The 24,737-nt window shown below is 56.7% G+C and overlaps 6 protein-coding genes across 6 annotated transcripts; 3 read left to right on the forward strand and 3 right to left on the reverse strand.

Moving 5' to 3' along the window:
• Nucleotides 1–1,462: 1,462 nt before the first annotated feature.
• EsH8_IX_000531 (major facilitator superfamily domain-containing protein) lies at nt 1,463–3,230 on the forward strand (the record flags this gene model as incomplete). Its single annotated transcript, XM_083266867.1, has 3 exons — nt 1,463–1,532; nt 1,672–2,037; nt 2,089–3,230. 3 exons carry the CDS (start codon nt 1,463–1,465, stop codon nt 3,228–3,230), a joined length of 1,578 nt encoding a protein of 525 aa, XP_083130432.1.
• A 999-nt stretch (nt 3,231–4,229) lies between these two features.
• EsH8_IX_000532 (uncharacterized protein) lies at nt 4,230–5,483 on the forward strand (the record flags this gene model as incomplete). The annotated part of the gene is made up of 1 exon (XM_083266868.1): nt 4,230–5,483. The coding sequence occupies one exon, from the start codon at nt 4,230–4,232 to the stop codon at nt 5,481–5,483; it is 1,254 nt and encodes a 417-aa protein (XP_083130433.1).
• A 349-nt stretch (nt 5,484–5,832) lies between these two features.
• On the reverse strand, nt 5,833–7,392 carry EsH8_IX_000533 (uncharacterized protein; the record flags this gene model as incomplete). Its single annotated transcript, XM_083266869.1, has 4 exons — nt 5,833–6,674; nt 6,730–6,814; nt 6,861–6,976; nt 7,026–7,392. 4 exons carry the CDS (start codon nt 7,390–7,392, stop codon nt 5,833–5,835), a joined length of 1,410 nt encoding a protein of 469 aa, XP_083130434.1.
• Nucleotides 7,393–11,400: 4,008 nt separating this feature from the next.
• EsH8_IX_000534 (uncharacterized protein) lies at nt 11,401–12,987 on the forward strand (the record flags this gene model as incomplete). The annotated part of the gene is made up of 1 exon (XM_083266870.1): nt 11,401–12,987. The coding sequence occupies one exon, from the start codon at nt 11,401–11,403 to the stop codon at nt 12,985–12,987; it is 1,587 nt and encodes a 528-aa protein (XP_083130435.1).
• Nucleotides 12,988–13,284: 297 nt separating this feature from the next.
• EsH8_IX_000535 (GNAT family N-acetyltransferase) lies at nt 13,285–13,932 on the reverse strand (the record flags this gene model as incomplete). Its single annotated transcript, XM_083266871.1, has 1 exon — nt 13,285–13,932. One exon carries the CDS (start codon nt 13,930–13,932, stop codon nt 13,285–13,287), a length of 648 nt encoding a protein of 215 aa, XP_083130436.1.
• A 1,373-nt stretch (nt 13,933–15,305) lies between these two features.
• EsH8_IX_000536 (OPT oligopeptide transporter protein-domain-containing protein) lies at nt 15,306–18,441 on the reverse strand (the record flags this gene model as incomplete). Its single annotated transcript, XM_083266872.1, has 2 exons — nt 15,306–16,209; nt 16,259–18,441. The coding sequence occupies 2 exons, from the start codon at nt 18,439–18,441 to the stop codon at nt 15,306–15,308; spliced, it is 3,087 nt and encodes a 1,028-aa protein (XP_083130437.1).
• Between the last annotated feature and the right edge of the window lie 6,296 nt (nt 18,442–24,737).

The following is a 24,737-nucleotide window of genomic DNA, read 5'->3' on the forward strand; positions in this document are numbered from 1 at the left end:
CAGAACTCGGCATTCGCGTGGAACGGTCGGCAGTCGTCCACTACACCACAACCCTCTGGTGACACGGATGACGATCCACGAGCACGGCGGAATCGCCTCGACTCAATGGTGGGCAAGTCGACACGAGCAAAGGGGAAACACAGCACGGGGTGGTTCTCGGCGAGGACAACTCGCCTCTCTGGGAGTTGCGAGTAGTTGTCCCCCTCGGAAAGGGGCTCTGCTAACGACTGGTGTCGAGCTACGTGTGTATGTGTGTGTGGTTTGCTGACAAGCACGGATTGTCCAATAATAGGTTTCGAAGATGCTGGGACAAGTGCGCGTGTGATGTGGTCAGCGGGTGGGAGGCAAGAAGGAAAGAAGCATGAAGCAGATGTCTGGTTCGCCGCCTCACTTGGCCCGAGGAGCCGACGACCGACAGCCGGCCTCGCTGGTGTCTGTCCTTGGTTGTGTAGCGTACCTTGCTTTCACCCACCAAGGGGAAAAATGCCCACCACACACCCACACGACAGTCACCGCCGAGCTACTGTGTTTGCAAGGAATCGTAGCGCAAGTTGCAGGCGGATATTCCTCTAGAGCCCGTGCGCTCCCAAAAGACGACGCCAGGTTAGCGCGAGATCCCTCCCCCGTCACCCGCATGGTCCACAGCGCCACTTATGCATATATCACAGTCCGGGCCCGCTTCCATCCCCCATATCTGCATAGAAAGGCAACCTGGGCCCGCAAGTGCCTGCGCATGAGCTGCTCCGTGCATGCGCAGACAACTGCGAAGCTGCCCTCTTCCCTGTCGCCGTGCGTCCAGACTTGCTGCTTTCCTTGGATGCCATCGGTCTGGAAACTGCATTTCCCTGAGCGCCCCACCTGTCGCTGCAGGCTTTGCAGCTCGGCAGAGCCCCGCCGCACTGTACTACTGTGTTGAAGGACGGTCTAGCGTAGTGTAAGTCGTATCGTATCGGTGGGGAGGAAAACATGTTGCTCTCCTCGTGCTCTCTCTCATGCTCGCTCTCGCCGCCCGTCATATGCATTCCTCACACCAGGGACCAAGACACCCAACTCGCTTCACCACAACACCCGCCGGCTATGTGTCCCGCTTGCATCCGCCATCCTTCTTTGATTCTAGTCCCGTCTGGTACCCCGGGGCTCTGCAAGCGCTTTTCATCATCTCCGAAAGCCGTTATCGTCCACGGATCCACGTCCAAGAACCAATATTTACCTCCCTCCCCCTCCTGCTTCCGCTCTTGTTTGCATTCCTCTCGCTCTTCCTCACCATCAACCATCTGAGAACGGACGAAATCTCTTCCTGTGTCTCTCTGTCTTCCAAGACGTCACCGCCAACGGACCAAGAGACCAGAAACGTGTATAAGCGTGGACGCATCCCGACATTCCGCTCCTCCAGTCCTACGTTCCAGTAGATCTCGTCGAGTGTTTCTGTCGCATCGTAAGACTTGAACCAAGTCGAGAGACAATGGCCCTAACCATTCAGAAAAGCCCTCGCAATCCGGACGACTTCCCCACCACACAGCTCTTCCTTCTTGGTAAGTTTCACATTCCCGCTGCTGGCATTCTCTGTCTCGCCTTTTGCAGCCCACCCTTCCCGCATTTTTTTTTCACCACCACCACTACCACCACCACCATCACCAGCCAGCCACTCGTATACTAACGCCACAATCCCAGCTATCGTCCGTCTTGCCGAGCCCATTGCCCTCACCTCCATCTTTCCCTATGCCTGGGCACTTGTCAAGAGATTCGAAATCGGCGATGCTGGAGATGCCTCGTTCTACGCCGGCCTTCTCATCTCGTCCTTCTCCCTCGCGGAGGCCCTGATGGGCATGTACTGGGGCGGTCTTTCTGACCGAGTCGGAAGAAAACCAGTACTTCTCCTAGGATGCATCGGCACTATGTTCAGCATGGTCATGGTCGGCTTCGCCTCCAACATCTGGATCGCTCTGATCGGCAGAGCCATCGGCGGTCTTCTCAACGGCAACATCGGTGTTATTCAGACCATGGTCGGCGAACTGGTCACCAAGCCCGAGCATGAGCGTAAGTTTCCCTCTCCGCTATCTTCAGCCACACATCATGCTAATTCCGTAGCCCGTGCCTTTTCTGTTATGCCCTTCGTGTGGTCCATTGGCACCATAATCGGCCCCTTCATTGGCGGCACCTTTGCTGATCCCCACGATGCATTCCCCAACATCTTCCCTGCCGGTGGCTTGTTCTATCGCTACCCTTACCTCTTGCCCAACCTTGTGTGCGCTGTACTGTTGTTTATCAGCATCGTCCTGGGCTATTTCCTCCTGGAGGAGACCCACCCCGACATGCAGCCCCGTGTCTCCCTTCCCGATGACACTTATGCGTCGGAAGAGACTCCTTTGCTGGAGACGTCGGATGCTATGAAGAGACCCGCCGTCGACCTGAGAGACGACAACTACGGAACGGTCCGCGACCGCAACACCAAGGCTTCAGAAAAGAAGCCGGAGCAACCCTACAACATCTACACCAAGCGCATCCTCTCGCTGATCGGCGCCCTCTGCATCTTCACGTACCACTCGATGACTTACGACCACCTGCTCCCCATCTTCTTCGAAGACGACCGCGCCGCAGCCAACCCCATTTCCCTTCTCGCCTCACCGTCAAGTCCTTTCTACTCGCCTGGCGGTCTCGGTATCTCACTCCGTGCAGTGGGCATGATTATGGCAGTCAACGGTGTTATTGCGCTCATCGTCCAGGCCGTCATCTTCCCCTTTGCCGCCGAGAGACTGGGAGTCTATCGCCTGTTCATTATCGTTACCGTGCTCCACCCGATTGCCTACGTCATGGTACCGAGCCTGCTCTTTGTTCCTGAGTCGCTGTTGTATGCCGGCATCTACTTCTGCCTCGCTATCCGCAACGTCCTCTCGATCATCCTGTACCCTCTGCTCTTGATCTTGCTCAAGGAGGCCACCCCTACACCCAAGGCCCTAGGCAAGGTCAACGGCCTGGCCGCGAGCGCCGCTGCTGGTTTCCGCATGATTGCGCCGCCAGTTGCCGGGTGGTTGTACACTTTTGGAAGCAAGGTTGACTGTACCGCGCTGGCCTGGTACGGCAGTGCATTCGTGGCTGTCATTGGCGCGGTCCAGTGCTTCTCCGTGAAACGTGAGCACAAGGACGAAGTGAGCGAGGAGGATGCTCAGCCTTCCCTGTGCAAGAAAGAGTCTCGAGTTTCCATCACGGAGTTGTTTTCCGACGATGAATGAAAGTGCCATGAGAGACGAGTGTTACGAACATGTTTGAAGGGGGGTTGTGCAAAGGCGCACCGAGAGATGGGAGTACGACGAGGGGAGTTCAAGATGTTTTACGATCCAAAAAGACATGTAAAGGGGTATAGACGGGGAGTTTGTTTTTCACGGGCGAAACGGAACGGCGTTAGGGACTGGGTTTGGAATTCTGGGGTTCGGGATCGAACGATGCGAACGCATCATTCAGACCAAATATGTCTCTTGTTGGGCTGTTAGCGAGCCTTGATTGGAGTTGGGCTGCATTGGTTGGGCGCTAGGAGCGATGGTCATTTGGTCGTTTGTATAGTTAATCACTGTGGGAGAATCGAATTGGTTTGAACAAATCAATTAGCTGCCGCCTGGGCATTGGAATGAATTGTTACAATTATCGAATGATCCAAAAAAGAGGTGAAAAACAACATGACGATAAAAACCAGCAAAAGTCGTTGCAATTATGCCCTAGAGCCAGGAGCGTACCATCCAGCACTTTTGAAAAGTAATGTCAACACCTCAGTTGAGGTCGAGTTGGTTGAAGTTCCATGAGTTTCGTAGCTTCTCCATGAACTCCAGAATTTGGACGCTCTGCCCAATGAAAATCGCCACCCACCCGCAAAACCACAAACTCACCTCACCACAACACACAGCCCCAAAATTTTCGCTCACTTCAGTCACACAAACGCCGCCGTCAACCACAACGACGACAATCTCAAGTGAGACGGCACCCACAGCGCAAGCGACTCATTCTGCCGACCGAAGATACCATCAATTTTTATTTTTTCATTGGACTCGACTGAAGAGTGAAAGTGGGTGAGTGAGAAAGACAGAAAGAAAGAGGCGACTCAACAGCTGAAGAAGTCACACCATTCACTGGGGAGGGGAGAGAAAAAAGTAAAAAAAGAAGAAGAAAGGAAATAAAAGGGAAAGAGTAATTTTGATTATTATTATTATTATCATCATTAAGCCAGGGTCGTCGCAAAGATGCAAATCGACGAGCTCACGGACCGGATGGCGGACGCCATGCTCGCCGGGCAGCAGCAGCAACAGCCCGCGGGGGCGGCAAAGGGCGCGGCGCTGCCCCCCGGGCACGCCCTCCTCAGCGGCAAGACGGCGGACGAGATCTTCGCCGACCTCAACAAGTCGCCGCTCTTCATGACGGAGCTCGAGGAGAACGACGACCTCGCGGCGCTGCAGGCGCTCGCCTACGAGGGCACGCCGCGCGAGAACGGCGAGGAGTTCAAGGAGCAGGGCAACGAGTGCTTCAAGGCCCGGAAGCACGCCGACGCCAAGGAGTTCTACACCAAGGGCATCGACATCCTCGCCGCCGAGGAGCGCAAGCGCGCGCGGGGCGAGAAGACGTACCACACGGAGCGGGCCGCGTCGGGCGAGGGCGACGACGCCGAGGAGCGCGAGATCGAGGTCGAGGACGACGCCGACGAGATCGCCAAGCAGCGGGCCGTCCTCGAGAGCCTGTACGTCAACCGCGCGGCGTGCCACCTCGAGCTGGGCAACTTCCGGTCCTGCTGGACCGACTGCGGCTTCGCGCTGCGGCTGAACCCCAAGAACCTCAAGGCCTACTACCGCTCGTCGCGCGCGCTCCTCAAGGTCGGGCGCATCGCCGAGGCCGACGACGCCTGCGCGCGCGGGCTGGCGCTCGACGCCGAGAACAAGCCGCTCAAGGCCGTGGCGGAGGACATCATCAAGGCCGCCGAGCGCGCCGACGCCAAGGCGCGGCGGGAAGCGGAGCTGCTGGCCAAGGAGCGGCGGCGGGCGATGCTGCTCAAGGCGGCGCTGGCGGCGCGGGCCATCAAGACGCGCGAGACGGCGCAGCCGCCGCAGATGGAGGACGCGAAGCTGAGGCTGGTCCCCGACGAGGACGACCCGGCCTCGAGCCTGAGCTTCCCCGCCGTGCTCCTGTACCCCCTGAACCTGGAGAGCGACTTCATCAAGGCCTTCAACGAGCAGGAGTGCCTCGCGGACCACCTGGCGTACATCCTGCCCGTGCCGTGGGACGAGGAGAGGGAGTACACCCCCGCCAGCGTGGAGTGCTACATGGAGACCCTCAAGGGCGGGCTGGTCAAGGTCGGGAAGAAGGCGGCGCTGCTGAAGGTCCTGAGCGGCGGCAACGTCGAGGTTGTGGACGACATTATGCGTGTTTACGTTGTGCCTTCGTCCAAGGCCAAGGGGTGGATCGAGGAGTTCAAGTTGAAGAAGGCCGCGGAGAAGAGCAGCTAGATTTCGAGACGCGTCTCTCTGGGCGGATGGATTTGTGAGGACATAGATGACGAAGATAAAAAGAGACTCATGATTGCTACGAATGCCGGAGACTCGAACGTTTCTTTGGTTGGTTATTAGGTGTTTTGCATTCTGAACTCCGTCCAACACCGCTCCCCCTTGGAAACGAATGCCCCCCCCCCCACCGTTAATCCACCGCCAGACACAGAGTTGTCCTGGTCCAGCTACAGCTATCATTCGTCACCGACCAAAAGGGAGAAGAAGAAAAAAACAACTGCGCGAGCAAACAAGGGAATCTAGACTACGTTCATATCGTTCAAATCATCGCTTCCGCTCTTTTCAGAACCGTTCACGCCGACGTGGCCCTCCGCCGCTTGTTTCGGTGGGAGTCAGAGCTGTCCACGTCGCTGAGATACCCAGGCTCCTTCCTGGATGCCGTCTTCAGGGTCATGAGTCCAAGTGCTGCGTTCTGTTCTGCCAACTCGGCGTCGGACTCTTCTTCCCGTCGCTGATCCGAGACAAAGCTCAAAGCAGGGCTGCTTTCGTGGGTGCTCTCCCCGCCGTCACGGCCGCCGTCGCTATCGTCGTGGTCGATGGGCCGTTTATGTGCCCACAACGGCCGCGGGGTGGCAGTATGCCTGTTCAAGGGGGTAAACCGTGGAACGGCGCTGAGGTATGGGTGGGGTAACTGATAGCTCTCGTCAACCATATGGTATGGCCCCGGGCGATTTGCGGCTGTCCACCCGGATGTGGGTGGCTGGGATTGTCGTGGCGGCGCCGGTTGATATCCATAGCTGTAGCCAACACTGTCCGATCCGTTGCTCGATGCCGAGTGGGGACATGAGCGATGGCCCTCTCCGTCAGTGTCGCTGTACGGGCTCATCATGCGGGTGTTAAGACGAAGTCTTCTGTCGTCCCGTAAAGGGCGAATTGGTCGATGATCGATGTTGGAGACGTGACCGATGTCAATGGGCGGCAAGGCATGATGTTTTACCTTTCGCAAGAGGTCGGCTTCCCTGATGGCATCTTCGACAATACGATGGTCGATCACCATGCGCTGGTAGTCTTGGGAACCCGGAGGAATACACAACGACGGAAATGACGGGCCAAAGATCGGAATGAGAGCTCCGGCGATATTGTGGCAAAATGTGGCGCATACCGCCTTGGCACATTCGTACGGCATCCAGTATCCTGATAACCTTTTCTTCAGCTTCCATGGATGAGTTCAAGTGCCGTGTCAACTAACCTTGAGCTGCTATTGCACCTCCAGTGATGCTGTGGGTAATGTCTTTGAGACCTGGATTGAGGCTCAACATCTTCGCCGGAACCGTCTACAACCTGTTAGCACATTCTTGGAGACGAATCGAGGCGCCTTACCTTGGAGTATTTGCAGCACTTGAAGAACGGAGTCATGCGGACAAGACCGACGTTATAGTCCCACATAACTGTGAACTCATTGTCTTCTCCCGGAACTTTGAACTCGTACTTGAAGACTGAAAAGCCGTCAGTAAAGGCATTCCTATGACAGTCGGTAACACCCACCTTCAAAGCTCTCCCGTCCCGTCTTCTCAAAGAAGTCCTTCTTGCCGCTGTTGTAAGGGATGTGGGCACATGACTCCTGGATCCGTCCGAAAGGCGTGACGCGAAAATGATGGACCTCGCGGCGGGCTGTCTCATCCAAGTTCTCGAAAGGATAGTACTTGATGACGCCTCGCGGTTTGTACTTTGGCATCGGGGCTGGGCCCTTGGACATCTTGAGCTTCGGGATGACGGGTCGGTCTAGGTAAGGTGACGGGGCTCTGTCCGAGTAGCAGGTTCCCGGCAGGGACAGGGCAGGACTTGGAGGAAACCGAGGGGCAGGAGGCGGCCCAGGAGGCGATGGGTTAAGAAGAGAGGATACGGAAAGCATCTTTCCGGCTGTTTGTAGAACGAGGGTGTCTTGGAAGCGGTGTATCCTGCGATGCGGAAAGAACCTGATAAACTAGTGCAGGAGAACCTGTCCCTAAAAGAGGGGAGATGGGGGACTTAAGACAAGTCCTGCAGGACCGACGAGACTGGGCGGGAAAAAAGGACCAGCAGAAAACCAGAGTCCCTTTGGCAATCGACAAACACCTGACGCCTTCGTCCCGGGGGTTGGCGCCTCAATATCCGCGGGCGTGCAGCACGCTGGCAAAGTTTTCCTGGACAAGGGGGTCCGAGATTGTCGTCTTTCTCAGACAGTTCTGCAGCGGAGCTTGCAGTCCAGTACGGGGCTCGGGGGCTCTTCCTTGGATTATGGCGCTCTCGGTGCAGATTTCTTTGCTGCGATGTCTAGGAATCGACCTCTCAGCACTGGGGTCTCCGTTTGTGACCGGCCACCGCTCTTTCTTTTGCCGTATCGAGGTGAAGCCACGAAGTGATAGATGACTGGTACGATGAGGAAAGCTGGAGTCCCCGAGACTATCGACTGGCAGTGGGCATAATATGTTTCTCTCAGAAAGGGCATACGCGAGGTCAAGTCTGATGGGCTGAGGTTACTCCTGAAGGTTTTGTGGTGACCGCAAGTTACCGCGTGTGTCGTCTCGGTGTTAGAAGTCCGGGTAAGCCAAACGGCTCCGGGGAAGCTTCCATGCAGGATTATCCGCACCTCTTCCGAAAATGGAAGACCCTACAGAAGGGCCCAAACCGTCAGCCAGTCGTCCGCGGGAGCTGGACGCTTCGTAGCTACACACTTCACGCCCCATGGCCTACTTGGAGGTCAGAGATCGAGGCTAGGCAAGTTTCATCAGATACCACCAGCTCAGGTATCGATCCGCCAGGGGGCTTCACAGGGAACTGTGGAGCTCATCTGTTGAAGTCGCAGAGTCATTGGAGAAGTTTGCAAGCGCAAATATAGGAGAAGCTCCCCGCAGAGACCAAACAGGGAAGAGTACCGTGTTTGGAGGCGCACGGGGGTGGAATTTGCAGAGTGGGCTTGCGGATAGCCGCATGAAGTGCTATCTGGCCACTTAGTCTACTAGGTTGTTCGACGTGGTGGAACAAAGCTGGTCATCCTGCGACGTTGAAGATCTCAGGGCAACGTCAACTTGACTCGGCACACGTGGCTCTGACTTTGCGATGAGAGGGAGGCTATCAAGTACCGAAGATGTTTGACTGTGGTTGTGGTGACTGATGAGCATGGAAACAGCAACTCATCATTGATCTGAACTCCCTTTTCGATGGATACGACAGCTTGCTGCGGGTGAAGATGGTGACTGGTCTTTTTCGTCAGACCGCCAAAGCCGGATTACTTCCTTTGTGGCCGGCCTATGTGCATATCCGAAGGTAGGCCGATGCCTTTCCTGAGTTACTATGGGGCTCTTCGAGAAGCCCGGTCCGGATCGTCCATCTGTATGGCTTTGCATGGGGGGTAGTTGCAGCTGTCACCATAGTGTCCCTTATTCCCCCACGAGCTTGCATGCGCACAAGCACAAGAAAAATGTCCGATGGGAAGCACAAGAAGCCGCTCCACCTTGAGGTACCACCCTTGACTAGGCGTGTACACCTTGCCCTGGAAAGTCAATGCGCCGGACTCCTCAGTCGGCAGTCATATTGCCCATATTACAGAGGACTGGATTCGAGCATATTTCGGATAAGCCTTGAACATCCCTCTGGGCATAGCGACGGAATTACAATGTTGTCTTGAGTCTCTCGGTTGGGTCGCTGAAGTGACGCTGTGAATAGCGTCAACCTGCTGCTCCATAAGTTGTGGCGGGCATGCAGGACGACATCGGTCATGGTCGAGTCTACGACCCCATGTCTAGCGTGGCTTTAATGTTGAGACTATGCGTTGGACTTCTGCAGCTTCCCGTGCACCGCTACTTTGAACAGAAATTGAATCCATCATGGCCGCGGCTCCCTGGCTATTGCAAACGGAAAAGTGATGTAGTTAAGTTGGATAGGACAGCGAGTTGAAGAGACTGTCCAAGCGTGAGGCAGGGCTAGATGAACGGGCGCTGCCTCTGCTCTTTGGACCCTTGCCGTAGGCAGATGAACCGGTACCTGGGCGTTTGTCGAGTGGTTTTGGCACGTTAGGCGAAGCCGAGAAGGAAGACGGAAACCCCACCGGATCCTGACGAACGCTACCGTATTCCGGGTGCTGGCAAGCCATCTGAGCCAGTGTGTTCCGAATCGTACTTGAATGAAGCTGGCCGGGTTCCAAATCCAAAAAAGACCAAGGCCCATGGAATATTCTTTGATGAAGACGCCCTCGTGGTTTCAGATGGCCATTCACTGTCTCGGTGACACCGTGGTGGGTGACAGGAGAGAGGTGGCGAGGCCGCCATGCGCGGTGCGACGCAAAGTTGGATGCAGCAACGGCTGTACGCATCGACTCCGGGATATTTTGCTATTTTGCCATGCAGAGCTCGGGAGCTGGTTGTACACAGCGTGTATGCAAAGCATGGTTGTGTAGCTTGGGCGGGCGGATGGGCAGCATCACATTTGCGGCAGCCATGAGCCAGCTCGCCCATAGTCCATCCACTCGGTCGTACTGGAAAATAAAGAAGCGGGAGGCGTCTACTGATGAACCTGAATCCCCCAGGCTTTTTTTAATACTCAAAAGTCAGCCGGCCGCATGGGGTATTACTATCAACGGGAAAAATTATCTTGAAAAATAAGTGCAGTGAATGGTACTGGGTTCATAATAGAAGGGGTAACTTGAGAGAATAGACATTGAATCCTAAGTTGCAGGTCGTTGATAAATATACGATGCCAGTCATAACGACTTGAAGAGGCGGTAGTGGTTGCCTCCCTTGGTGTAACCTACTACCTCATGGTCTTGCCGCTCGCCCTCGATGCAAACTCGTCGTGGCCGCCGTTGGACCAATGTTGCGTGGCACTGCATCGGAAGGAGAAATATATGCGTGGAGAAGGAAAGAGACATCGTGTGATGGCTGATAATATCTCCGAAATACCCTACGTGAGACCGACAAGATGGTGCCATCGGACTTTGGCCCAGAGAGCGAGGCTGGGCGAGGGGCCGTGCGACATGAGGCTGTCACAGTGAAGGACTCCATGAGGAAGTCGGACTTGGGTTAATGAGTACTGAAAGGAAAGGCCTCGAAGGACACGGCTCGCCTTCCTTGCGAGACAGGAAAGAAATCATTAGCTAATCACCCGAAATGAGAACCCCAGGACCCCCCCTTCCTCAACCGCCCAAATAACTCGTTTTCTTGGTTGCACCCCCTTGTTGCCGGACCATTCCATAAACTGGCCCGTTTATTCAGTTTCGACGGGCCGAGTTTGATTACATCCTTTGCCGCAGACACGTTCATCCTCAACGGCATCGGCCGCCGGCAGGTGTTACTCGAGAACCCCGCAAGAGCCTCCTTGACCACACACAAGAGGCCGAAATCGCTGTCGGCTCTCTGCCGGCTGGGCTTTGAAGTCACGGTCCTGGTTTCTTCCCCGTGACTTAGGTTTCTGTGTGTTGGCACAAATTTTCATCTTTCGATGTTTGGAATGCTGATGGCCACTGCCAGGGAGGAAACCGGAGTCAACCGACCGCACTTCGCGCCTGTCAACAATGCATCTCAATCTATGGATGTGCATCCTTTGAACCGCACACCACACGAAAGAGTTTAAAACTTGACTACAGCTCAAACGTGCCTCGATGGAGATGTTTTAGGGGAAGGACTCGCATGGATCTTCTCACTTGGTATGGAGGCGTGATAGTCGACATGTGTCGCCAGAGGGGCAAGTTCCCATGTCTCACTCCAAGGCCGAGTGAATTCCGCACGTCATCCCTTTATCGAACAAAACATTCCCCGAGATCCCCTCAAAAAGATGAGATTGTCCTTACAATGTAAAAGCTCCCGTCTCCGTCAAGTGATGCTTCCTAAAGAACTCGTCACGGCGGGCCTTGGATATCACCGACGCTTTGTCACCAGCCTGCAAGATGCAGCCCCTTTATGCGTACCACAACCATGCCAGGGCACTCCACGCTGCCACGTTCCTGCTAGTTCTCCTTTTTGTTTTGGTTCAGGTAGCGTGGAGTCGTCAGGAAGCCTACGAAGTCATTGATGTCGACCCGCTTGTGCCGGTGATAAAGTCCCAGACGAAGGGGGGCTCCTCGCAGGGGCCCAGCTACCTAAAGATGTTTGCCGAGAGGCAAAGTCTTACACAAAACGTTTCTTGGTTCTCTCAGAGGATCAGGGTGGTACCGGACGCCCCCCAGAGATTCCCGACGACAAACATCAAACAGGCGTTCGCGGGCAGCGAGTTTCAGAACATCCGCTGGGATGACGAGAGTGTGAACGTGGACACCGGCAGCGATACTAGTCTTCCAGTGACTACAAGCCCTATGCCGCACACCGTCGATGCCTCCGACCTGCTGTTCGGGGTGTCAACGACCTACGACCGCCTGACGCACGCCAACGACTCCCTCGTCAAGGACTGGCAGCGGTGGTTCACAAACGGCCGCGGCGCAACAAATGGTGCGAGCGCCGTCGTAACGCTCCATCAAGCTACCAGCCAAGAGGCCTGGGAGATATACGAAAAACTGGAAAGGCTTGGAATAGATGCCACAGTGATACCGGCGGGGAAAGGCCGAGACAAGGCCTCGCGGTACTTGGACCTGGTCGGCATTCTCCTGGACGTCAAGGAAGCGATGGCCGAGCAGGGGCAGCCGAAGAAGTACCTCGGCCTCATAGACGACGACATCTTCTTCCCAACCCCGGGGCAGCTAATTTCCAGGCTGTCGAGATTCGACGCCTCGGCCCCGTATTACATCGGCCTCCCGAGCGAGCGGGCGGATTGGTCCGTCCAAAACGGCACAGCGGTCACCGACGGGGGCGGCGCAGTCTTCCTCACTCCGCCAGCAGCGCTGACCATATCCCATCTCCCATGCCGGCCGGCCGAGGGCTTCGGGGGTAACGACACAAAGTGGGACAGCGTCATCCGCGAGTGCGTGAGGGACCGCACCGACATCTCCTTCCACGTGCTCCCGAGCTTCTACTCCCCAACGGACGCCCTCTACAACATGCAGGCCGCGACCTACGACCTCGGCGTCTCCCCACTCACCCTCCGGCACTACAAGTCCCGCCACCACTTCAGCCCAAGCCTAGCACACCTCGTGACGTCCGTCTGCGGCGAAGCCTGCTTCCTCCAGCGCTTCCAGTTCGCCAACAACTGGGTGCTGGTGAACGGATACTCCCTCACGCACTACTGCGCCGGCCTCGAGGTCGTGCCCATGACGAGCGACGCAGAGATGCTGGGAGCGATGCAGTACGGCCTGGAGGAGGAGATGCCGCTCGGCGAGGGCATCGTGCTGGAAGAGACGGGCGAGAAGAAGGAGGTCGTCACGTGGAGGGGCACGCGGAACGTGTGGCTGTTTTCGGAAGCCGCCGTCGGGGAGAAGGGGGAGGTCTGGCAGGCGTACGTGAAAAGGAGAGGCAGTTCGGGGTTCATGGACGGGGAGGAAGAGGGCGAGGATGGCGACGGCGACCATCTTGACTCCATCATTATTCTAATTTGGGAGCATTGATCTTATGAATAGACGCAGACGACATGACTTGTGTAATTGGTGAGTGCATGGCGCAGTCCCTTCCTTTTCAGAGCATGCCTGTACACGCATTAAGAAAATCAAGGAAGACGGCCAAGGGAAGCCATTGATAGATGTGTACAAACCGTGGGTCAAACCCCCTTGCCGCGACCGGCGATAGCTACCAAATAACAAAAGGAGACAAGTCGTCAATCCAGCGCATAAAATCTAGCCATGAGGAGCCTCGCGGGAAACTATGCTCAGGGGCAATTCTCCCCCAAGGCTCGAGATATCAGCCCTTCACTTCCGCCAAGTATCCTTCGTAACCTCAAAGAGCACCTCCCCGTCCCCCTCCTCCTTGCCGGGCTTCACGACCCCCTGCCACCCGAGCTTCTTCTCGACGAGCCCGACCATGGGCGCGTTCCTCTCGCTCATCGTGGCCGTGACCCGGTCCAGCTGCAGGCCGCCCTCCCGGACGCCCCGGAACGCCCACTCGACGGCCAGCCGCAGCGCCTCCGTCGCGAACCCCCGCCCGCGGTGCTCGGGGTTGATCATGGCCCCGACGTCGCCCACCCTCACCTTCCGCCCCTCCTCCTCGTGCTCGTTGATGCCCCCGAACCCGCCGAAGCCGATGACCCTGCCCTCGTCCTCCGCCGCGCCGCCCTCGACCAGGACGACGAGCAGGTTCACCCTGCCCGGCCCGCTCGCGACGCGCCGCGACGCCTCGTCGAGGACGGTCGGGACCGCCGCGCTCTCCCGCATGCGCTCGATGACGACCTTGGCGACCTCGGGCGAGATGGCCGAGGCGTGCGGGTCGTGCTTTGTGTTCTCCGGGTTCGAGAGCACGGCCGAGATGTCGGCGGCGTCGCGGGGCTCCAGCGTGCGGAGCAGGATCGGGTGGGTCTGGGACCGGAGCGTCGTGGGGAGGTGGGATGCCTGGGTCGCCATGGCTGCGGGCGAAAAACTCTCTTTCTCCGTCCTCTGGCTTTCTTTCGCGGTGGGGGGATTTTTCCAATTCACGTGGTTATTTTTAAACAAGCTTTTTTCTTTTTACGGGATGGGACGGAAAGAACGCGGGTGTCGTTTTTGTGGTTGTCGTCTCTGATATGATATGGGCCGGGGCAGTTCGGAAAGTTCGGAGAATCGGCCGGCAAGCAGTCGGAGAGTAGAGGCGCAAGGTGCGTCTAAGTAGTCGAGGCACTGGGCAGGAAAGTCGTCCAAACTACCGTCGTCTAATGCTTCCGTTGCAAAAGTGGGAGGGGAGGAACGGATTTCTTATATGTATAAGCCCGATGGGATGATCGTTTCGAATGAACTCTGTTCCTTGGGCCTTCTCAACTCGCACCGAGTCCCCATGAACCAACCCCCCTTTTATGTCTCCTCCTCCTCCAATCTCCTTCATCATCCCAACCACCACTTCAGACTCCCCCCCTCAACGACGACGATGACAAACGACGCTGGGCCAGACCCTGCGTATCGATTCCTTCGTCTGGAGATCGCGTCAACGCTGCTAATACCCCACTCACCCACTCCTCTCCCAACGTCCCCCATGGAACGTCGCAATCGCGGCCGCAACAGAGACCTACCCACACAAAGCACGCCTACGTTTTAGCAACAAAGACGAAGAAGAAGAAAAAAAGGCTTGGACCTGCGTCTCCTGGCCATTCCCCGGAAACTAGGGCTGCCGCATACCCGTTTCGAACCCCTCCCGCCCCTTTGACTCATCGAACCCAAACTCCCGGAACGACCACCCCTCTTCGGAATCCTTCAACTCGGCTTCTCTAGCTGACATTTCCTTCCAAAAAGGGCCTGGAACCCCGCCCGTGTCATGACAGGATCCAAATGCCGGCCCGTCCTTCTATCCCGTTTCGAGAAGGTCGGTCTCCCCCGATCGGCGCTGGCTAACAACCAACACCTATTTGCGGCCAGCAGTTGCCCCACATAAACCGAAGAGTCCCGGCCTCTCCCATGCCTGTCTAAGAGTCACCAAATTACCTGTGACTCAGATCAACACTCACATCTTTCTCTCGAGCAAGGAACGGTAGTCAGTTGAAGCCAAACGAGTCAAGCCGCGGCCGCAAATGGCCGGGTATCAATTTCGCAATGCAGCGTCTCTCTATGACCTGCTCTATGTTGCGCGATTAACTGTCCCACGGGTATCCAACTGGATCCCGGCAAAGGGTGAAAAACTCCGCCTCCCTGAATCCCGTGCTCTGAATCAAAATATGTCCATGCTTGCTTGCCATGCCGAATGTCGTATCAAAATATTTGCACACTTTCCATGAGTTCGTCTCGTCTCGTCTCGTTTCGTCACAAAAAGATCACCACGAATCGGGACCGAAATGTCCTCCTTCGGGCACAGTGTTGTACGAGCAAGCCTGCCAGTCGCAGCCCTGCTTGTACACCTCCGTCCCCCACCATTTGAAGCCCTTCATGTGGCCGGGGTAGACGAAGCCGAAGAAGACAACAACAATGCCAAACGCCAGGCTCGAGTCTAATGCTGCGCTCATGGTCATGGTGTACTTGGCCCACCATGCGCTCTTCCTCCTTTTGATCAGGTAGTTGAACACATAGCACACTACCGCCCACACCGAGAAGTTGAGACCCGTCGCCGGCGGGATCCACGCCATGGATCCGAAGACGACCGGGAGGTTGATCTTCCTCACGATACTGTGTTTGTTCCTGCGCGCGTAGAGCCACAGGGGAATCGGCGAGATGGCCCCGATGAGGAAGCACCACACCAGCCCGCGATACGTCGCCTTCGGCCCGAAAAACTCGCCCGGTCCAACCACACCCCACAGGATGGAGCCGTTGAAGTGCACCCGCGCGATGGGGCACGTGAAGCCGTTGACGGCCTCCGACGTACAGATGCCCTTGACGTTGGCAAACATCCAGTTGAGGACCCCGATCTGCGTCAGAGACGACACAATTGTGGCAACCATCTGAACCGAGAACATGATCCGCGGCGGGATCTTCATGTAATGGCCGAGTTTGAGATCCGAGGCAAACTTGATGCCCTGCGCGGATGAGATGTATCCGTACGTCACGAACACCATGTTTGCGATCGGGCGGCCGGGGAACACGGCGCCGCAGATGAGCTGGCAGATCAGGTAAATGCTGCTGTGCTGGTTCGTGACCGCCATGACGATGCCGTTTGGAATGAAGAAGATGGCACAGACGCCCAGTGACATGAGCAGGCCGTACCACGGGAGATGAATAGGGTAGCTATACCGTCAGACTTGGTTAAACATGGCATTGAAGGGGCTTCACTTACTATTCGACGACGAAGATGCCAACCGCCAGCATCGTCACGAATGTCGTTAGGTACCAAGACAACGGCGCGTCCTTGTACCGCTTCATCAGCCGGCAATGCACATCCTCTCGGAACATCAGACCCTCGAGGTTGGAAGAGGACCTTGAGATACCCCCGTTGCCGCTGAACGACCTCTCGGGGGAGACGTGCTCGGGCCCGCTAGACACAGGCTGGTAAACCGCCTGTCCTTCGTTGCGGGCTTCCGCAAGGGCCGTCTTCCACGTTTGGATTATGTCCTTTCCGTGCCAGCACGCCGTGTGGGTGAGCAGTGCTGCCAGTGCAGCGAATTGGACACCGTAACTCAGCACGTAGGTGATGGGCAGAAACACCCGGCTGTATTTGCTGTACGCCTCTCTGTCAAAGAGGAAGTCCGACGTCAAGATCTTGCTCACATCGTAGACCTCGCCCTTGTTGTCGAAGACGGCAGACGATAGCATGGGCAGGTAAGACGAGTAAAAGACGTTGGCGTAATAGGCGATGGGCGCAATGAGCCACATCACGATTACAAGACCACCGATGACGTTCATCGCCGCCCAGAAAGGCACCAAAAGGGGAGAGCCGATGTAGGTAATTTGCGCCCAGTCAAACGTCAACGGGAACAGACCAAGCCCCGACACGACACCAAAGAGGTTGGCAACGACAACGTTCTTGGGCGCAAACCAGGTGATGACGTTGAAGTAGCTGAGGCAGGGCATCAACAGGCCGGGCAGGAAGTAAAAGGCGAACCCGCCGAACCAGACGAGGTAGAAGAACTTCCACCTCGAGATCCTCCAGCCGTCCGCGATCCTGTTCTCCTCCTTGTGAAGGGTGCCGAACATAGCTGCCGACATCAGTGTACCGGGCCAGATCATGCCGCTAGGTCGCACGAGGAATCGGCGGGTCAAGCCCGCAAAGGCGTAGCCCAGAATCTGCGTCGAGAGGGTGAGGAGGATCTGGTATGTGATGGTGGCCTCCTGGTGATAGAACTTGGACTGCTCAACGATGACATCGGTCGCAAAGGCAAACCCAAACGACACATTGCTACTCACGTAGACGCAGGTGTGCTCCTTCTCGTTCCACCGACCCTGGCCGAGCCACCTGCGGAATCGAGTAAAAGACCATTTGGGGGGCAGACGGACGTCGGCGCTGTGGGGCTGGAGCACGCCGTCTAGGAATTCTTCGTGAGGATCACTCGGGGACTTGAGGACGTAGTCCCACATGAGGCCAAGCGGGTGGACGAGGAGCAAGGCGATGACTGGCGTAATAGCAACGCTTGGGTATCGTAAGGAAAAGAACAAGTTGGTGGAAGAACCAAGCACTGAGAATAAAAACGAAAGAATCCACATTCTCGGGGTGTTGATGGACAAGGTGATGTCGTCTGTCGGCGGCACCGATGCGCGGACAACTTCGTGAGGCGAGTTGTCGACGGGGTCGTCTTCAGGCTCGCTCCCCGTGTAATCGTCGTAGTCCACCTCGTCGTCGGCGCCATCTGGCTTGCCATCCTCGAGCATGTTGGTCGTCACCGGGGCCTGCGTCACTCCGAAGCGCCCCTCCAAGCCGGTAGCGAGGGCGGCGGCATCGAGATCCTCGGAGAGGCGAGAGCTCTCCCTTCTCAGGCCGCCGCCGGAGAACCTCGACGAGGCGGATTTGGACGTGTCGGAGACGTATCGGAGAGGGTGTGCGTTTCCGGTCCTCGAGTCACTGCCGGTGGGTGATACATTACGGCTCGGGTCCTGGGATACGGCGCCGTAGGATGGGGCGTCGTTCTCGCGCGCCGAGCGCAGGAGAGATGGTTTCGAGGGCATGGCGCCGTCGTCTAGTTGCAGGGAGGGAGATGTTGGGATCGGTTCGTTCGTATTGTCACCATGTTCGCCGGCGGTCGACGTATACGAAAGGGTAGAAGGACGGCTTCGGAGGGTGGATGGGTTGGATCGAGGGTGGTGCGTCGTGTTATATGGGTCGGAGGCGGTTTGGTCTGACGGCGAGGGAGCTGAAGGATTCACGGCACCAGCATCAGCAGCGACAGGGCTGTCGTTTGTGGAACCAGCTGCAGGTGCAAGAAGAGGCAAAGGTTCCAAGGCAAGAGAAAGCGTATCGGCGTCAGGGTCGGGAGGGAAAGGCGCCGCAGGCTTGCTTTTGTGGCCAGCTGCTTTTCGGAGGCTCATGGCTGCTCGCCAGTCTAGTGCCAGTGGCAGCAGCCTAGACAGGCAGGAAGAAGGAAGTGACGGGTCAGAAACACACGCCCGACAGGGAAGCGCAAGTAGTGTGAGTGGACTGTGGACCGTGGAGTGCGGACCTTTGGATGGAGGGGACACAGGTCTGGTCTGGAAGGAGGGAGTAGCAGTTTGGTGGGGGGTGGCTATCGTCCGGGATGCACTACGAGGTGTGATCCAGCGTGTGATGTAGCCAGCTGCCTTGCCGGTACGGCATGGAACCTTGCAAGGCCAGGTTTTGGCGCAGCTCCGGCGTTGGACAGAAGCGCTTCTTTTCCGAGGTGAATTGGCTTGGCTGGCTGGCGCTGGCGCTGCTGCCTCTCTGCCGCCTTGCCTTGCTTGCCTCTCTGGCTGAGGCGTGAGGTGTTTGGCCGCTTGTCTCGCTTGGGTGACGGGACTGGTGGTGAGCCGAGGACGCTAGCGGGTTTGGGGTGGAATCGGATCGGTGGAAACTACAAGGGCGGGAACCACACCGGGCGTCGAACGGCGGCGAAGGATGACGGACGTGAATTGGGCTGAAGTGCAACGTAAGAGGTGCAGTTGGTTCTCTGTTGGTGCCTTTTGAGAGCGTGTGGGAAAAGAGAGAGGGAGATGACTGGTGGGCGAATGGGTGGGGGTTTAGCCTTCCCAAGACAGGCCTGTGAGCCGGGCCCAGCGTGGCAGCCTCCCACGACCCCTGCCGCTCGCTGCCAGCGCTCGGGTGCCATGCTTGTCAGGGACCCAGGATGAGGGATGAAGGGCTAGTTGCCAGCGCTCGTGTGTGTGTGTACATATCGGTACATAGTATTTCGTAGTGCCGTGTCTGTGAGTGATTCCCGTCCGCTTCGTCCGTTTGGGGCCGTGCAGCACCGACATGGGGCAACATTCCTGACTCGACCGACCCTGGCGGCCGGTGTTTTGGCCGTTAAGGATAGGGCCCTGCTCTACGAATTGTTTGCTTGTAGTGTAAACAATCGGCTTCAATCCTCAACGGCCATGCCTACCTACTAGACTAGTGTACGTACCTACCTCATCTCGTTCCGCATATGCCGCTATGCTATACTGTACCACAATACATTGCGGTGTGATTGTGCTTGCAAGCCACATTGTGAGAAATGAGTACGTTGCCAATCACAAACCACGTTGAACTGTTCCAGGGCCGGTTTTGGTTACAACTTGGAGCCAGGTACAACAGAAGCACTGCGACATCTCATTGGTGAAGTTTGAAAAGTGCGCTGCCCTCGAACCGTGCTCAGCCCAAGAAGCAAGGCCGACTTACGGCGATCCCAGCCTAATGCCACTTTGCAGCTTGCTGCTTTGCACTGCAGCCTGCAGGACGATCCCAAGCCGCCCTGGACCAACGGCACAGCATGCAGCCCCAGGTACTCGGGGGGCGCAAATGGCATGTAAGCTGAAGGACGGGGATTCGACTCGTGGCGGCGGCGGCAGCAGATATGCACTGCGCTGGATGCCCTTTCCGACGAGGGCGCAAATGGGCGAGTGACAAAGGGCGCTGCAGCTGGCCCGGCGCGGCACAGCATATGCGAGGCCAGGGGGAAGCTCCAGCTGCCAGGGTGCCAGGGTGTTGATGGGTGGTGGTGGAGCAGAAACCGCATTCAGCGCTGCAGGATCTGAGGCACCATGCCCTCCAAGGGTTCCGAAGATGTTGATTTCCTCGGCCCCGGTGTTGGTTATGATGCGCAGGTCATGCCAGGGACTCGGAGTGTTGCACAGTACAGGAGGTGGCCTGACAAGGCGTCGGCGACGACGACGACGACGACGATGCCGTGCGAATACTGGGGCAGGACAAGCAGGCACAACACGGACGGCCAAGACCAGATCAAGGTCGAAAGATGGCCGAGACTATTGACGGCTCGGGCACGGGTAGCGGTAGTCCCATGTCCCTACCATCGCGGGATGGACACATTGTGGGCGGTGGCTATTTCGTTAGCAATTCGCGGGTTTCCGCCCGGGGGTTCGGATTGGGGCATTGTCTGGCGGATGGGGCGGGATGATGTTACTCGAACCAGAACACACTCTAAAGAAAAGGCAGGTCATTCTTGGCCGCGGCGGGCTCTCCATCCACCATCGAGAAGAGGCCATTTCCAAGTGGCTGTCCCGAGCAACCCTGTCCGTTACTGGAACCTGCAAAAGGCCGTGCACTGGCTGCCGGGGACGGGCGGGGCAACAAAACGTCGCCCAGCGGGTGAGGGATGAGAGAAGATGTATTCTGGGAAGGGCGAGGCGTCGCCCGTTTGAGCCCTGAGGGTGAAAGAAAGAAAAACGCTCCCCCTCCCGAGAAAAAATAGGTACAACGGTTTCCGAGGACGAAGAGAAGGGACGCAGAAAATGACGATATGCTTAGGTAAGGCCGTTGCATTCTCGTGCCGCGCCGCGCCTGCCTTGTCTTCCAGTGGGTGTGGGCAGGCAGGCCAAGCTGGAAGGGCCGTGCGAAGCGAAGCGAAGCTTCAGTGCCAGTGCAGCAGCAGGCGGCACGACACGACAGGGCATCGACTGCACTAGGTACGGTGGGTTGGGGAAATCTTTACCGGGCTGATGATGCGCGGAAACCCCACTACTCTGCTTGGGTGACATCGGAATCGGACTGTTCGCAGCTTCGACGTATTCCTACCGCAAAACGAAACAATAAAAACCCACCTCCAGAACCACGTCCGACCTGACCTGGCAGGGGAGGGGAGGGGACATGAGTGCCTATGCTAGCTATCTTGGCTATCAGACGACGAAGAAGAGGTGTACTGCCTTGGGCTGTCTGCCTTCTGCCCGTCTGTCTGTTTCCCCAACTAACACGGCTCGCGTTTGCGACGGCTCTAGCTCCTGGCCGTCATCTTACTACAAGCGTGGGATCCTGGAGCCAACCACGGCCAACGCACCTCCCGTTCCCACACCCAGCCCCAAGATGGTCGACACCAGTAGATGACGGGAAAGGTCATACCTCCGCGCCAACCACGACACTTGCGCGTTGACACGACCCATCCTCGCCGCGCATGACGGTGTAAAGGAGCTGCACGCATGAACCCTAATTCCAATCGAGTTTTTTTTTTTTTTTCCCAGCACTGCTGGACCCTGACTGGAGGCTGTCAATCTCAACCTCTGGGCAAATTTCCTCGTCCTCCGCTCCTTTGCTGCCATTTCCCGCCTGTCAATGCCCCATCCCTGTCCTCCTCTCTCTTGTTTTGCCTTTTTGTTTCCTTTTTCCACTTTTAAACTTCCAAGGCAGTGCTGTCCAAAATAAACACACCCGATCGCATGCGCTTGCAGCGGGTGTCCAATCTGCTGTCCAAATCTGCCATCCCAAATGGCCCAATGCCGACCACCCCCCTCGATCCATGAACCCTGCCCTCCCGCTCCATCTTCTTTCTCTCTCGCCCTACAGAAGTCGGTCGGGCCAACAGAATTCCTGCTTAACCAGCTTACTCACTGATCCGAACCAGCGGTGACTGGTCAATGGTCTCTCAACGACGCCCACGACGCCCCCAACTGGAACTTGACCAACCACGCAAACCGCGTTCAGGTACACTGAGACACGACCTCCTCCGTCACCACAACCCCTCCGATCTGTACCCATCCTCTCTGCTCACCCATTCGTGCTTGACCGCTCCGTATCCAGAACCCGGCTTTCCGTGCCTTTGCATGCCGTCTCTCTTGGTTTGTTGCACTCCCTCCTCCACTACCGACTCCGCCGGGCCTGCGTCGCCCACCCAGCCTCAATCTGCAAATCACCAGACCTCAACCTTTCACACACCGCTCATCAAATGACGTCTGCGATGCTTGCTTGCGCGACGTCCAGGGCTCTAACACCGCCCCCGCATTACAGCCGTGCATGGCTTCAAACCTGAATGTGTACCACGACGCGCGTTTTCTTGTCATGTATAATATTCCAAACACTTTGCCGTGCAGACACTCGTCTCCCACGTGGTCGCCAGTGGCCGAATCCGGGCCCTCTTGGACTTTGACAGCCCGCCGGGACCTCGTGGCTTCTTGCTCCGACTCTTCGGGTCCCATGTGGCTGCCTTTCGTCTTTCTTTGTGGGTGGTGGCTGGCCCATGTGGGGCCGTCGGCCGTTCCACCGAGTCCCGCTTCTCGGCCAAGAGAGATGGAGGGGAGGGACGGGAGGCAGGGGGGGCAGGGTTGGTAATACGGGCCTCCGGATTGGACAATGAGACATCCAATGGGCCGGGGTGGTGTCCTCATTTGTCCTACGAGGGTCATTCCCGGTCCAAGTCATCAGCTACCCGTAAGCACAATCTTACATCCATGGGTGCCCGTCGTCGTCTTCCCTTTCGCGGCACGTCCAAGAGCTTGAGAGGCTTGGAATCAGCAATCCCTGATTCGCCGCCGGCCGGACTCTGCGTATGCTGCCCGAATCCGATGCTCAGAAACCAACTCGTTGTTTTCGGGGGACGGCCCACGACCCCCAAGTGAACTTGGTACTTGGACGCGGGATGTGGCTGTTTGTGACGGCTTCCGTCTTACACGGGGGACAGCTGCAACAGGGCTTCTTCTCCTGTCGGTGGCTTCACTTCACTGCACCTTTACAAATGAAGATACCCCCGGGTACGCACTAACACTGGCTGCCTCGTTATTGGGGTGTTGTGCTGGCAACTCTGGCATGGCAGATCTATTTTACAATTCCCATGTGAACTGGCCAGGCATAATCATGCGGCCGGCCATTGGCATCAAATTTACAGGGGCATCGGCTCTCTCCCTCTTTTCCACTCCATTGCTTGCCGTCGTGCTTGCAGACCACGGTCTGGACGGGTCAATGCTACCCTTTATCCTGCGAGAATCAGCTTCCGGCGAGGACGGCAGGATGACACATTTCACCCACCACCATCCGCCTCCTTCTCCCGTGTGTGTGTGTGTGTGTGTGTGTGTGTGAATTGTATTGGCATCACCCTTTGCCTGCCAGGGCCATCATGATGAGTTACTCTAATGAACTAACTCTTTCGAACCCCTGGCGACCATGTCGATGACCACCAAGTGTGAATGGCCTGTGTTCTGGCGACGTTGCCTACAATGTATCTCACCTTTTGAGACGTCAAGGCATGAGGTCCTTTACCAGCCCCAAGAAGCTGGTGCGGTCCTCGCATGCTCCTCTCATCCTTAGTAGACTCCGAGTACTTCCTTACATCTCGAGATGTGGCCAGGGGTATATAGGATCTGTTTCCGACTACCAGATGGAGGGGTCGGATGAGCTATTTCTGACCCCTTTCTCGAAGACAAGAGTCCTAGTACGGCGGGAACCCGGGGCCCGTGGTCAGGGGAAGCAACCGAGGGATCATATACGTGATCCGATGAAGGCAGCTCTTCCCTAGAGCCTTTTACAACGGCCTTGAAGAGCGTTCATTCCAGATTATCCCCCGCGGCCATGCCGTCCCGGTCGGCCGCTTTCACAAGTTGTTCCAGACGTACCTAGTGCATTCGTTCCTACTCGGGTAATTTCATCATCCATTTTCTTCCGGGAGACTGGACGTCCCCACGAGACGTGGAGGATTTCCTGTAACTCACCAACCCGAACCGTTCTTCGGATTTCCCTCCTTCCTTTATTATGAAGTAGGGAGATCTTAGGAACAACTTCGTCTCTTGAAAAGCCCCAGGAGGAGGGGGTTATACTACACACTCAAGACAGCTCCTTGAAGTCAATCCAGTCACGGGTGTGCCTGGCTCAGGCTCTTGTCACGAAAAAAGCACTTGGAACACTCATGCTACGCATGGCGATACGAGCTGGCCTTGGTGCGGCATTTCTTAGGGTCACTAGATGCCTCGAACAGCATGTTGCGGCAGAGTCCAAAAGCTCAAATACGCATGTCAAGCGATGTTTGGGCATGATCGTGTATACATCTATTTTCTCGCATCAATGTGAGATGAGAGAAGTGGCCCAAAACGAATCAAACCAGACAGAAGGCAATCCAGTTTATCATCAATCGGATTTTGACCTTTGCAGGCGCTGGTACAGCATGCGTTAAGAAATCAAGAACAGTCACAAGACCAAGGGAGGAACAAAGTTTTTAGACATGCAATTGCAGTCTCATTTATTGGTGATTAGTGCCCGCAAGGCCACTGTCCCTAGGCAATATGCCTCGAGCAGCGGACTTGGGACATCACTGTGTTATAATAGTGTCTGGAACGACGTAGTAGGCAGGCCCTCGGCCAGTCAACCAAATATTGGTTTACCCCCCAGAGAGACCTTACGCGAAGTGAACCAAAAAACCAAAGCAGAATCCGAGCCCTTCCAGCTGGTGTTGAAC

Source organism: Colletotrichum jinshuiense, chromosome 9, assembly GCF_051148585.1.
Source record: "Colletotrichum jinshuiense chromosome 9, complete sequence".
In the NCBI taxonomy this organism is placed as follows: domain Eukaryota; kingdom Fungi; phylum Ascomycota; class Sordariomycetes; order Glomerellales; family Glomerellaceae; genus Colletotrichum; species Colletotrichum jinshuiense.